This window comes from Lynx rufus, unplaced genomic scaffold (genome assembly GCF_022079265.1).
Source record: "Lynx rufus isolate CCGP_SWC_20201006 ecotype Redwood Valley unplaced genomic scaffold, mLynRuf1.p SCAF_3, whole genome shotgun sequence".
Lineage (NCBI taxonomy): Eukaryota > Metazoa > Chordata > Mammalia > Carnivora > Felidae > Lynx > Lynx rufus.
The window spans coordinates 17,320,932-17,335,042 of NW_025814845.1; the positions used below are offsets into that span (position 1 = coordinate 17,320,932).

The 14,111-nt window shown below is 39.5% G+C and overlaps 1 protein-coding gene across 1 annotated transcript in view; it reads left to right on the forward strand.

The window, feature by feature from the left end:
- ANAPC4 (anaphase promoting complex subunit 4) overlaps positions 1-14,111 on the forward strand; it is a 33,231-nt gene that overhangs the window by 15,619 nt on the left and 3,501 nt on the right. Inside the window, exons 16-24 of the mRNA XM_047091593.1 lie at positions 2,082-2,137; positions 4,670-4,716; positions 5,909-5,965; positions 6,517-6,573; positions 8,667-8,760; positions 12,226-12,323; positions 13,195-13,256; positions 13,335-13,373; positions 13,471-13,572. Of these exons, the coding sequence (XP_046947549.1) occupies positions 2,082-2,137; positions 4,670-4,716; positions 5,909-5,965; positions 6,517-6,573; positions 8,667-8,760; positions 12,226-12,323; positions 13,195-13,256; positions 13,335-13,373; positions 13,471-13,572 (612 nt within the window). The remainder of the gene's footprint in view (positions 1-2,081; positions 2,138-4,669; positions 4,717-5,908; positions 5,966-6,516; positions 6,574-8,666; positions 8,761-12,225; positions 12,324-13,194; positions 13,257-13,334; positions 13,374-13,470; positions 13,573-14,111) is intronic.

Consider the following 14,111-nt stretch of genomic DNA (forward strand, 5'->3'; position numbering starts at 1 on the left):
TTGAATATAAGCTGGTTTAGGAGGAAGCGGGGAGCTGGTGTGGGTGGGAGGCAGGATGAGAGGTGGTGGAACCAGTAGGCAGTGGTCTTGTGAGACGGAGGTTGGGGTCCTGGAGAGAGGTCACTGGGAAGATAGGTGGCTGTTGGTGAGTGGCATGCTTCACATTGAGATTTAGAGGGTTCCAGTTGCCGGTGACAGTGTAGGCTGTGAACTGTGGAATAGTCGAGGTGTGGTGGAGGACGTGACTGTTAACCTGAACCATTGCATTGAATGCTTCATCGTGGCAGTCCTAGTTTTTCCATCCAAAAGTGTTTTCTTAGTTCTTTAATCATTTTCAAAGCCGTGCTCTTGTTTTGTAGATGACATCTTTTCACATCCCTGTGGACCTTAATTAGATATTTTTAGAAGTGTGCTGTTCCCCTGAAGGATTTCCACTTCCTGGGTTTGTCTTGGTCTCTGGTTGCGAGCTTTCTTCAAATACCTGATGCTCAATTTCCTCCTCTTGATTCATGAGGCAGTTTAAAGCGCGTGGAAGGTCTGTATGCAGGGGCAACAGAAAGCCGGCCTGAGTGCGGAGCGCGAAGCTGGCTGTGGCCGCCAGCGCTCGCACAGAGCCACCTCCACTCTTCCGGCTTATTCGGGTTCTTGGAAGAACCCCATTCGTTTGTTGTGGACCTGACATGTCCAGGGTCTGAGAGTCCCTGGGACTCTGCAGGGTGGATTGCTCCTCTCCGGGGTCCTCTCCATGGATTCTCTAAAATGCAGCCGCCTCTGCTGAGCCTCATCAGTCATGTGCCCTTTCTGACACTTCTGAAATTGATTTCTTTTCTGCCGTCCTCTTTGTTTTCGTGAGTTTATAACGCACGCCTCCCCACCGATCCATTACCATGTTAACGGGGTTTTAGAAGGTAGAGGTTGTAGACACTTGTGCTAAGAATACAAAACGAGAGGAGAAATGACTTTGCTTTTCCTGTGTGTTGATTATTTTTTGGCTAACCATATTTACGGAGAGTAAATATGAAATCTCAAGCTTTCTGTGATCACTTTTCAATATGAACGAAAGGTAGTTCATTTTGCTTCTTGATCCCTTGGATGAAGTAGCATTATTATTTTAGGTGATAGGTGGGGAAATTGAGGCAGTGAGAACTTTGATGTTACCCTGTAACAGCAGGGATTGCCCGCAATAGGGGTCAGAGTATTGATTGGGAAAGGCAGAAAGGAACTTTTCTTTCTTTTTTCATTTTTGCCACAGGAGCGTTTTGATTACATTGCTTGGTCCCATAAACGTGGCAGTCTGTTTTACTGTATAGAGATAGGTTAATGATGCTGATCCACGTCTCAGTAGTATTATGGAACTTCTGGCTTGGAAGGGACTTTGAGACTTGGGAGTGAATAATGCATATTACTTAGAGTAGTTATCTTGTAGATGTGAACTTACAGAGATTTTTTAGAAGTGATACCCATGTCCTTATTTAGAAGCCTTTTGATCAAGACAAAGATGGCTTCCACCTATAACATTGGAATTTGAGGGGTGCATTTGTGTAAAGCTCAAGGAAATTCAGTTTTTGGAGATCAGTTACTGTAAGCATCAAAAATGCTTCCAACTTCCAGAAATAATGTCCACTGATACCAGAGGTAGTGACATAGTACAAATAGGTAATAATGTTTTTTTCTGTTGGCGTTGATGTTTTTTCTTCATACTGACCAGTGAGTATTTTTTTTAACTGAGAATAATGCTGAAAGTGGTTTTTTCTGACTTCTTTTATTTGCAAAGTTGGAAAAGGATTTCATACTTGACTGAATGCTGGGAAAGACTATTACACAGTTTGTGGCAAGGCTGTAATAACCAGTCAGAATCTGAGCTATTTGCCTTATTTTTGAAAAGAACCAGGATTTGCTCTCCTGAAGCTTTATTTTTAGGTATGTGCTTGATTTATAATATCTTTTCTAAAGGTTTGGATGTCCTCCAGATAGGATAAAATAGAAAGGTAAGGGTTATTGTATCCCACAACAATTGAACAGTGGTACATGAACCCTGTATAATAATTTTATTTCTGATTTCTTTTATTTTTTCTTTTCAGAGTTATAGATAGTAGTATGAAAAACTTCAAAGCTTTTTTCCGCTGGCTTTATGTGGGTAAGTTAATTGAATGAAACATTACTTTAATGCTTCTTTAAAAATTGTGGGAGTATCAATTTAGAATATTTAAGTTACTCTAGTAAAATTTCCAGTAACTGTAAGAGAGAATGGTATAAATGAACCGTCTTCTACCCTTCACTGGTTCACCAGCTTTCAGCACATGGCCAGTCTTATTTCCTCTGCACACCCACCCGGCCCCAGCTCCCCGCAGATGTAACTTATAGCTTTGATGGTTTCTCACTCACTGATGATTAACCTTTTTTTTTTTTTTTTTCTAATCTTGTAATGTCTGCTTAGGTTAAAATAACATATGTGGATCTCTACTATGTACTAGGCACTGTTTGGAGTTAGATTTTTTTTTAAAGAAATGGGGGAAAAAAACAAAGACTAGCCTCTGTCCTTGAGTAGCTTGTTTCCTGTTTTATTCCTGATCTTGTTTCTAGATCTGTGCTGTCCATTATCATAGCCAGTAGCCCCCTGTGGCTCTTTAAATTACTTGGAATTATATAAATTATATGTTCAAGTTCTGTAGTCATGCTATCCACATTTGAAGTACTCAGTAGTCATACGTTGTTAGTGCTTATCATGTTGAACAGCACCGAACTAGAAAATTTCCACTATCCTTCCTATCGGATGCTAATACCCTAGCTAAATAGAATGCAGACCATTGGTAGCTTTCTTTGTATCACCACAGTATCTCTTTTCATTTGCAGGTAGTTAACCGGTATTTATTGACTTGACATTAAGTGTTTTAATGCTTACTCTACAGTGTATTTTATGTAGGTCCATTTGTACTATTTTTGTGACCCCTCTTAATATCTTTGAAATAATCCAGCATACATTCCCTTCCAACATAGGCAAAATTTAGTTATAAATGGGATTTATCTGAGTTTGTTAAAACTCTAAAGGGTAAATAAAATAGAAAGTAAATTATCTGTAATGTGCTCACATCTTTTAAACAAATGCCTGACTCTTCAATTCAGATATCTTATAAACAGACTTGTATTTGTTGGCCTAATATAATTGTATTTATGAAAAAAAGAATGTGATCTACAGATGTTGGCCTGTAAAATTCTTTATTTTTTTCCTCAAAGCTGTACCAACGCTAGCCAGAATGGGGAGCCAGAGTGTTTATCAGGCCAGCCTGTTTAATATCAGAGATGTTAATTAGAATGAGTTACAATGTTAAAACTGAATGGGATCTTAGAAATGACTTTCTTTTACAGATGAGGTTGGGTTTTACTCATAATTGTTGGGGTACTTTAGGCAGTTTATGTTCCTACTGCATGTCCTAATTCTCATAAGAAGCCTGATTAGAGGAGAAATGAATTACTGCTTAGTCCTTCCCATTGTAGAAGGGCATTGTAGGGCATTGTAGAAGGCACACTGGACTGGAGAACTGGAGACCTGATTTTTTTTTTTAAATTTTTTAATTTTTTTAATGTTTCTTTTTTGAGAGAGAGACAGCACAAGTGGGGTAGGGGCAGAGAGAGAGGGAGACACAGAATCTGAAGCAGGTTCTGGGCTCTGAGCTGTCAGCACAGAGTCTGATGTGGGTCTCAAACTCACAAACCGTGAGATTGTGACCTAAGCCAAAGTCGGATGCCCAACCGACTGAGCCACCCAGGAGCCCCAGAGACCTGCTTATATTATAATCTCGGCTCTGCCACTGGTTAGGATACTGTGCATCCTTGGTTTGCTCTTTTGTAAAATGTAACCTCCATGAAGGCAGGAACCTCTTTTATACTGATATCTTCCTAGCACCCATAGTAATTTTTGGGTGAGTAAATGAATGAGTGAATGGAACTAGATTATGTCTTGTTTTTTAGATATTTAGAAGTTTGAAGTAATTAAGAACAGTTTCTAAAATAATATGTATTTGCAGAATCACATCCAGCATGCTTATTCCTGACCAAAAGCAATTAAGAGGGATATTCAAACACTCTGTAAAAGCACATGCGGCATACTCCTTGACTTAGGTGGACAAAATAAAAAAACACAGCCCTCTGAAAGGACAATATGAATCAACCACAGATTAATTAAAGAAAGTATATAAATATACGTAAATGTACGTATATGCATGTAAATCTTAGTGCAAATGTTTTTGTGTAACAGAAAACCCAAGGGAAAGAAACATGTTTGTTGGGTATTCTAAGGCTTTTGGAGGCAAGAAGTGCTTGCAGATTTTATGAGAAGAAATATCATATGTTAGAAGAGGATTCCCTGCACAGTCTTCACACAAGGCAGCAGTCAGATTGGCCTGTCTGGAGTGGCAATGGGTTGAGTTGAAGGAGAAAATAAAAAATAGTAGTTCAGGATCATGAGACCAGCCATTTTGAACCTGAAAATACAAATCAAGTTTAAATTCTTCACGCATTAGTTTTTAGAAGAAAAGTAAGTTTTCCTTGGTGATTTTCCTTGTTGAATATTGAGGATTTAGTCCAGTGAAACACATTTTGTCTTTGAAATGTATCTATAGTTATGTCTGTAGTTTTCCTTTAAAGACAGTTTTTTAACTTCTGTTTTCAGCGATGTTGAGAATGACAGAAGACCACGTGCTTCCGGAGCTGAATAAGGTAGTTCGTGGTAGTACGTTTTCCAGTGTGTTAATGTGGCTCTGGTTGAGCTCAGCTTTGCTGGTCACCTTGGTATTCTTACACGGTTACTAGTTTACAAGATGTGAGGCTATAGATGCTAAATATATCTTAGTAAGCCTTTTTTTTTTTTTAAGAAATTTGTTTTTTCATCTCTCAAAATGCCTTTAACTGGCTAATTTTATAGTTCTCATATTTATATAAAATTTTATAATTTGTATTATGTAGGGTGCTTGTATTCTTTCACTTCCTTAGGTCTTGAATGCCTTTTTATTTTCCTGGGAAATCTAGTACTTTAGATATTACTACCTATGTTGATGTCTGGTAAACAGTAGTTTCTCTTTATAAGGATTGAGACAGGTGGCAATGGAATTTAAGTAAAATCTTTCAGACCAGGGCCAAATTCCCACCTGATTTCTGCAGTTCACTCATTCTCACCTCTGTCCAAGCTCTCATGCAGGTAGATTTAGGTCATTTGGGGCCTGAAAAAATGGAGAATGTTATAATGAGCCTCAGTGGACTGGATGAATGCAGGATCGCCATTCTTAGACGCTGACAAGAAGTAGATCTTTTACGCTGTGGGTGACTGGCCTTGCAAACCAGGGAGGTCCACGTTAGCTGTTTCTCTGATATTACTCTTACCTTTATTTGAGGAGATAAAGTGTGTTGACTGTTGGGGGGACCTCAGCGTGTTAATTTTTGAGGGCTGAAATGGAGGCAGGGTCACTGTAAGAAGTAGAGGCCGACCCCGAGGCATCAGCTCTTAGCTCAGGTTGAGGTTGCTTATCTGGGTCACAGTCTCCTCTCCCAAAGCAGGCACCCCGCACACCAGTCTTAGCACAATAATAAATCACTAAACAGTAAATACTAAGTAAATTACTAAATAAATTAGTATTTTATTTCTAAAATAATAAAGAACTTTAGGCCGTAAGAATTCTGTAGCTGTTGGGTTAGCTGATTGGAAAATGGATTTAAATGTTTAATGACTTGTCAGAGCTTCAAGATTTCATATTCTCACAGTTGCATAATCTTTTGGATTTATATTGATATTTCTGTGAAGGAACTTTGCCTCTTCATACCATAGCTTTTAGTAGATATTACATTACATGATACAAGATATTGGGAAGCTTTATCTTAATTTGTTTTTCTTTTTGTTCCTTTTTGGTTTTGATAGATGACTCAAAAAGATATTACATTTGTTGCTGAATTTCTTACTGAACATTTCAATGAGGTAGGAAATTGGTATTTGTATAATTTTTTTTTAAATAATTGCAATAAACCTGGGTGATAGAAGTAATTAACATTTAATCCAATTTAATTGACATTCTTAGCAGTTGTGCTGTTTATAAACTATTGCACTAATTAATGGCAGTATTCATCTTAGAGCCTATAAATTCAACTTTTGTTTGTGTGTTGTACAATCCGTAAAAGAAAAGAATAGCTGCCTCTAATAGCTCTCTTAAAAAATAAGGGTTTTGGGTAAGTTTAAGAATATTTTTGGGGTGCTTGAGTGGCTCAGTTGGTTAAGTGTCCAACTTTGGCTCAGGTCATGGTCTTGTAGTTCATGATTTTGAGCCCCATATCGGGCTCTGTGCTGACAGCTCAGAGCCCGGAGCCTGCTTCGGATTCTGTGTCTCCCTCTCTCTCTCTGCCCCTTCCTTGTTTGCGCTCTGTCTCTATTTGTTTAAAAATAAACAAACATTAATAATTTTTTTTAAAAAGAATTTTTTCTTTTTCTTTTGTGAGTTGATGTAAGAGTTAAGTTATGCTTATTCTTTCTAGGCTCCAGACCTTTATAATCGAAAAGGAAAATACTTTAACGTTGAAAAAGTTGGTCAGGTACGGGCTTTTGATTGAACTTAGTTATTACTTTTTAAAAAAATTATTAAAAACTAATGTTAAAACTTTAGCAGTGTTAGTCTTTGTTATCCAGAGTTTCTAGAAAATAATACAATGCCAACTTGGATAGCAGCCCTGTTCTGATGGTAAAGTAACCGAAGAGTAGCAGTTTTTATAAACTTTTTGATCTTATAACTCTTTTACATTCTTAATAGAAGACCCCAAAGAGATTTTGCTAATATGGGTTATGTTTATCAATGGTAGATATTATTAGGTATTAGGAATTAAACAGAATACAAAATTACTTAAAAGTAACAGTAATTCCACTTACCATTATGTATTAATATAAATACTTTTAATGAAAAATATATTTTACAAAACAGTTTAGTGAAGAGTGGCATTGTTTTGTAGATTTGCAAGTCTCTTTGGTGTCTGGTGTAATAGAAGGCAGGTTCTCATAGCTGTTTCTTTAGTGTGTTGTGATGAGTTTTTTTGGTTAATGTACATAAAGAAAATCTGGCCTCACATAGGTGTTAGAAAGGGAGGAGTATTGTAATAGCTTTTCTAGATAATTATGGATGTTTTTTGATACTCAACCAAGTCTTGCTAAGAGATAGTGTCTTAAAGGTTAGCTTTAATGTGGAATCTAAAATTGCATCAGTGAACTTTTCCTACTCTGATACATTAAAATCCATTCATCTGTCTTGTGCTTTGAGTGGATCGTTCACTAGTGCATGATTTTATAATATCATGTGTTGGTCATTTGGAAAACACTGGTTCGCTGAGTTGTTCAGATCCTCCAAATGCTGACGCCTTTCTCCACGCAGTATCTAAAAGTCAGGTTTTATGAATATCAGCACCAGTTTCATCAGATGATCTTCAAGTGCTACGGCTGTCAAGCACACGGTGGCAGATACAGATTTTCCAAAATTCTAATTTTTGCATGAATATTTAAATGTTATCATTGGCAATAAATACTGCCAGTTATTCTGCTTACAGTGACAGGCTTACTTTATTTTCAAGAAAGTATCCACCAAATACCCATGTATGAATCATCATAGCCTATCTGCCAGTCATTCTTTCAAGGAAGAAAGGAATCCCATTAACAGCAACAAAGTGCCTGGCTTCACTCACAGCCAAGACAATTTCTTAAATGCTTTCCCTTGTGGTAACCATTGTACTTTGGTATCAGTGAAAGTGCTTTATGTATACTTCCCAATTCTGTAACACAGAATATTAAAAAGATCTGTACTCAAGGGTTGAGATCTAACTAAATCAATAATTTTAATAGCTTCATTAAACACTAATGGGAACCGTCAGTATGTGGCAAAAAGGAATACAGTGACCACTCGTGTGGTTCAAGACCACCACCATGACTCCTGGCAACAGCAGTTTTCCCCACCTGTGCTTTTGATCATCCGTGCAATGTCAACACAGTTGAAAGGGCAAATAACATTTTGCTACTATAAAAATAGTATCAGCCTCACTGACCCTTAAGGCATCTTTGGGACTTCCAGGGGTCTCTCCACCATCCTTCCCTGTGAAGTACTGCCCTAGAGTAGATTGACAGGTGATACTTCTAAAATTAATTTGTAATGTACACGTGCACACACACGTATAGATGATTTAAATGTACTTCATGAAAATGGAACACAAAATTTAAATTCAGTTTATGGTCCCTGAATCTATAGTGTTCTAATCTTTCAGTAGTTTGTAGTTTGTTTAGCGTCTTGGCATTTAGCAGATTTTGGTCACTTCACTTGGAATAATACCAATGTGATGGAACCACTTACTAAATAGAATGATGTTAAGGCGTGCCTGGGTGGCTCAGTCTGTTAAGCATCTGACTTCTGCTCAGGTCATGATCTCACAGCTCATGGGTTTGAGCCCCGTCGGGCTCTGTGCTGACAGCTCGGAGCCTGGAGCCTCCTTCAGATTCTGTGTCTCCCTCTCTCTCTGCCCCTCCCCAGCTCACACTCTGTCTCTCTTTCAAAAATAAACAAACATTAAAAAAAATAATGTTAACTGTATAAAGTTTTTGAAGCCTGCTTCTTTGGTTTACGACATTTAAAATTTTAATTCTGTGTTTCTAGTACTTGAAAGATGAAGATGATGATCTTGTGTCACCTCCTAACACAGAAGGAAACCAGTGGTATGATTTTCTTCAAAATAGCAACCATCTTAAAGGTATTTAGTGAACCTAGTAGAATTTGGCCATGTTTATACTTAATTTGAGACCAGTGTATTAGCTATGAGTGTTGCTGAACAGTTGTTGAATATGTATCTCAGTTCTTTAGATCTTTAGTGTCTATTGTAGTTGATTAGAGAAACAGCAGAATAGCAAACCGTATGACGTTCCCATGATAGAAAACACCCTGATATTAACTGTGATGTAGTAAGATTATTTATTCTCAGGTATTCTTTATATTATCTGTTTTGTACCATATAGAAACTAGGATATTGGGAAGAAAATTATAGAGCCTGCTAGTGAGAGCAGTCTTTTTCTGATTCCAATTTGTTAATTTCTGAAAGCATAATGATTCTTAACTGTTCTTCTGAGGTTGTAGGTTCTTAGTGTACGTGTGCCTTTCATTCTCTAGGATCTTAAGATGTTGATATAGTAAAACTATCCAGCATTATTAGGGATGAAAACAAAATAGCAACCATTAAATGTCAGAACTTCACTATTTTACATGACAGTATTTGAAGCAGTATTTTTTTTGCTTTCTCTAAGAGTAATCTGATCGCAGTCTATCAGTTTCTTAGATCTCTAGGCTGATAGCCACATATGTGTATTTCCTCCTTTAATCCTCACAGAACCTAGGGGGTAGGTACCTGTTATCCCCATTTACTGTCGAGGAGACTGAAGGTCAGAGAAGGCCCAAGATCACACAAGCTACCGTGCAGTGAAGCCAGGGTTCTGCTGACTTCAAAACCTAAGTTTTTAACTCGACTCAGGAGTAATCTCTGCCACTTGTGTCTGGTTGCTGTTTATCTGAATCAATGAATGAATGAATGAGGATGGATGGGGGAAGGAGAGAATTCTTTGAGGCCCAGAACTCTGCTTATTGCTCTTTTGTTTTAACTCTAGAAGCCCAGATTCTTTTTCAGAGCAGGACATATTTTGTATTGCTTGAGATACATTGATGTCAGTTAGTTATCGAATGGAGGGAGAATAAAGGTACGGCCAACTCATCTCTTTGCTGTGTTTAATCAGGTGGCCCCCCCAGCCTGAGGAGCGCTGATGGCAATGTGCCGGCCGGGGTGGCATCTGGGCCCTGTCACTAGAGTGGGCTAATGCTGGTTCTGGGAACTCTGATGGGCTAAAAATGGGCCCTACCCTTTTTGTCTTGACATCTGTGACTGAACAGGAAGGCCTAATCTTAGCTACAGGCCTCATGTTTAACCAAGATGCACTTCAGTATTACTGACTCCATCTCCTAAATGCTCGAGGTTTTGCTGGTATGTGATTTGGGACAAGCTCGTTAATTCTCCAGTTTCTTAGTCTAGTGTGAAGAAATACCCGCTATTATTATGGAACTATTAAAACTTTAATGAAACTTCTTTCTAGCACTTTGCAAAAGTCATGTGCTAAGTACTCGATACAGGTGCTTTCTCAGGGTCCATGAGAGTCAGTGTTGTGTTGGAATCTGCTCTACGACTTCTTAGGAATGTGGCTGAGGGCCAATTGTCCAACCTCTTTGTACCCCAGTTTTCCCATCAGTAAAATGAGGATGATAGTAGTGCCTCCCTCAAAATCTGTCGTGAAGATTAACTAAATGTAGATAAAGCAGTTTGTGCCGGCACATGGCTCATAAGCGGCCAGTGTGCTCGCATCTGAGCTGTTTTTACTCAAAACACTTCTGACACTGGGGCGCCTGGATGGCTCAGTCGGTTAAGCATCTGGTTCTTGATTTTGGCTCAGGGCCTGATCTCACCTGTTTGTGGGATCGAGCCCCGTGTCGGGCTCTGCGCTGACAGTGGGGAACCTGCTTGGGATTCTCTATCTCCCTCTCTCTCTGCCCTTCCCTGTCTCTCTTGCTGTCTCTCACAAAAATAAATAAACTTAAAAAAAAAAAACAAAAAAAAAAAACCTGACAAAATGGGAGCTTTTTCTCTCCTGAGACCAGTTCTCAGGTCAACTGGGTGCCTGATGTCATCAGTTCCCCAGGTTGCCCACATTTCTGTTGCTCCCCCTCTACCACCACCTTCAGGTTGATAATTTGCTAAAATGGCTCATGAAACTCAAGCACTTTACTTAGATTTACTGGTTTACTGTAAAGATACAACTCGGAACAGCCAAGTGGAAGAGATGCGTAGGGCAGGGTATGGGGGAGGGGCTCGGAACTTCCCTGCCTGCTCTGGGCATGCCACCCTCCCAACACCGGGAAGCCCTCTGAAGCCCACTGGTTGGGTTTTGTATGGGGATTTCATTACGCAGGCATGCTTGATTAAATCATTGGTTGTTGGTGATTGAATTCCACTCCAGCTTCTCTCCCTGCCCTGGAAGTTGGGGGATGGAGCTGAAAAGTCCAGACTTCTCATCAGAGCTTGGTCTTTCTGCAGCTTGTCTCCCCGCCCTGGAATTTGGGGTATGGAGCTGAAAAGTCCAGACTTCTCATCAGAGCTTGGTCTTTCTGGTGACCAGTCCTCATCCTGAAGCTATCCTAGGGATTTACCCACAGTCGTCTCATTACAACAAAAGATGTTCCTATCACCCTTATCACTCAGGAAATTCTGAGGGTTTTAGAGCTCTGTGCCAGGAACCAGGGGCAAAGACCAAATGTCTTTCTCTGCTCCCACAGCATCTGTTACCTGTGGGGAGCTTATAATGTTGACCTGATTAAAGCTCACTTTGTCCAGCATAGCTGGGACAGGAGATGCTGCAGGTGAGGGAGAAGCCTGCAGAACTCAGTAGAAGAGTGCAGGCTTGGGAGGCAGAGGGTTTGATTTACAGGTCTAGATTGTTAGTCATTTCCACACTGGGCAATTGCCCAGATCTTCTGTGCCTCATTTTTTAGTCTGTAAGTTGGAGAGTGAGATGCTTACTTTGCACAGCTGCTGTGAGCAGTAGGAAGAACAGATACAAAGGACTGGAGCGTAGTTGGTATCCATAAACGCTGAATCATACAGGACTGTCTCCTGGTAAAGTGGCCTTTTGAAAAGTAAAGAGCTTATTTACACAGCACTAGTTTCTCGTCTCCTGTTTCTGTTTTTAAGTATTATAGTCTTCCGGAACCGTGCTGGACTGTTGTCACCCCATTGTGGCAAAGAGTAGAGAAGAACAAACTTTATTATATGTCTTTTGGTTCCCAAATGATCCCCTCCTTATACCCAGTGGAAGCATACTATTTGATTTTGGTAGGGAAAACAGAATAAAGAGTACCAAGCTGCTAGGACTCGGATTGTAGTTAAGTGCGGTGGTTTTTAGGGGGGTACTTAGGGGTGGCAGCAGGCGATGATGAAAGGCAGAAGGCCATACTCGTTTCCAGTGAGGTGGGTGTGAAGGATAATGAAAGGGCCAGGGAGATTTCCACTGCCCCATAAGCTGCGCGGGCTGGCTCTGACGAGATTATTTTCTCCTAATCATTTGGTTTGCTATAGCTTTGTGTTTTTGTTTTTGTTTTTCTTTCTCTTTTTGTTTGAAACCAGAAAGTCCTTTGCTGTTTCCATATTATCCTCGAAAATCATTGCATTTTGTGAAAAGGCGGATGGAGAACATTATTGACCTATGCTTGCAAAAACCAGCCGTAAGTTTGAAAGAAATGCATGTCTTTGAGTAGGAGTGAGAATATCTACAATATGTGGCTCACTTATGCAAACGATCATGGTTATTAAGGTGAGCCACATGAAAATGCTGATAGTCAACTTCTGGCTAACAAAAATGGCAGTTTCATATGGTTTACCCTAACGTTTCCTTTTATTGTTAGTTCCTTACATAAATTAAAAGTAACAAATACAGGGTTACTGAAAGGGTTGGCATCATTATTATTTGTTCCCAGAACAGACTTCCTTCCTTCCTTCCTTCCTTCCTTCCTTCCTTCCTTCCTTCCTTCCTTTCTTTTTCTTTTTTAACGTTTATTTATTTTTTGAGAGACAGAGAGAGACAGAGCATGAGCAGGGGAGGGGCAGAGAGAGAGAGAGAGGGAGTCACAGAATCCGAAGCAGGCTGCAGGCTCCAAGCTGTCAGCACAGAGCCCGACGCGGGGCTTGAACTCACGAGCACTGAGATCATGACCTAAGAGGAAGTTGGAGCTTAACCGACCGAGCCGCCCAGGCGCCCCCAGACCAAACTTCTTATAAACAGTCTTAGTTATGGGGCTTTTGTGTCTCCAGCTGACTCCTGCAGGAGGGAGGATGGGTGTTCTGAGACGCTGGGCTGGGGTGGGGGTTCTTAGCCTGCCGTGCACTTCTCTCCAACATCCTTTTCAGCTCAGAATTTCATCTCTCTCTTTTCCTTACTGTTAACGACTGTCATTGAAGTTTCCTGTGAGAAAGCTTCGTGATCTAGATGGTTTTTTACTAGATTTGAACAGCGATGGTCAGGTACTTTGTGTAGAGTATCTGTGTGTGTGTGTATGTACATGCTTTAATTGTGTTTTTAAATCTGTTTTTATTTAGGATGTAATTGGAAAATCGATGAATCAAGCAATCTGTATTCCATTATATAGGGATGCTAGAAGGTAATTCTGTTTCCTTTTTGGATGGTAAAATTCAGCGGCCAATTTAATTTTTTCTTACCTTTTCTTCTTTTGTTTTAGTGAGGACTGTACACGCAGATTGTTCAAATTTCCTTTTCTGTAAGTGTGTTTTTCCCCATCTCATGTGAACAATGCAGTTTTGTTCTCTGCAATGATAGCTAAATATCATGTTTTGATATTAATTTTTTTTCCTTAGGTGGAATAATAAAACCTCAAATCTACATTATCTTCTTTTTACAATTTTAGAAGATTCACTTTATAAAATGTGCATCTTAAGGAGACATACTGATATTTCCCAGTAAGTATTAATCTAAAGTTTGAATTAGATAAGATTGTATTTTTTAAAAAATTTTTTAATGTTTATTCATTTTTGAGAGAGAGAAACTGAGTGGGGGAGGGGCAGAGAGAGAGTGAGATACAGAATCTGAAGCAGGCTCCAGTCTCTGAGCTGTCAGCACAGAGTCCAATGTGGGACTCGAACTCACGGACTGCGAGATGATGACCTGAGCCGAGGTCGAACGCTTAACTGAGCCACCCAGGTGCCCCTATTATTTTTAATAGTAAAATGTACAGCATCCCTTCCCTACATTTTGGGGTTTAGTTAAGCCACCTTCTGACTTTAGGCTTGTCACCGAACTGTCCTTAGTCTTAGTTTTCACATCATTAAGATGATAATGCCAAATCAGGAAGCTATGTGAACCCTTCTGATTCTGGGTTATTAATTTTATACAGGTATAGCTATGACATGTAGGATTTCTTTAGAGTTAAGAAAAATACAACAGCAGAGCACTCAGGATTGTATCTCATGAATGTGTAGCAGTTCAAAACTGTGTTTTT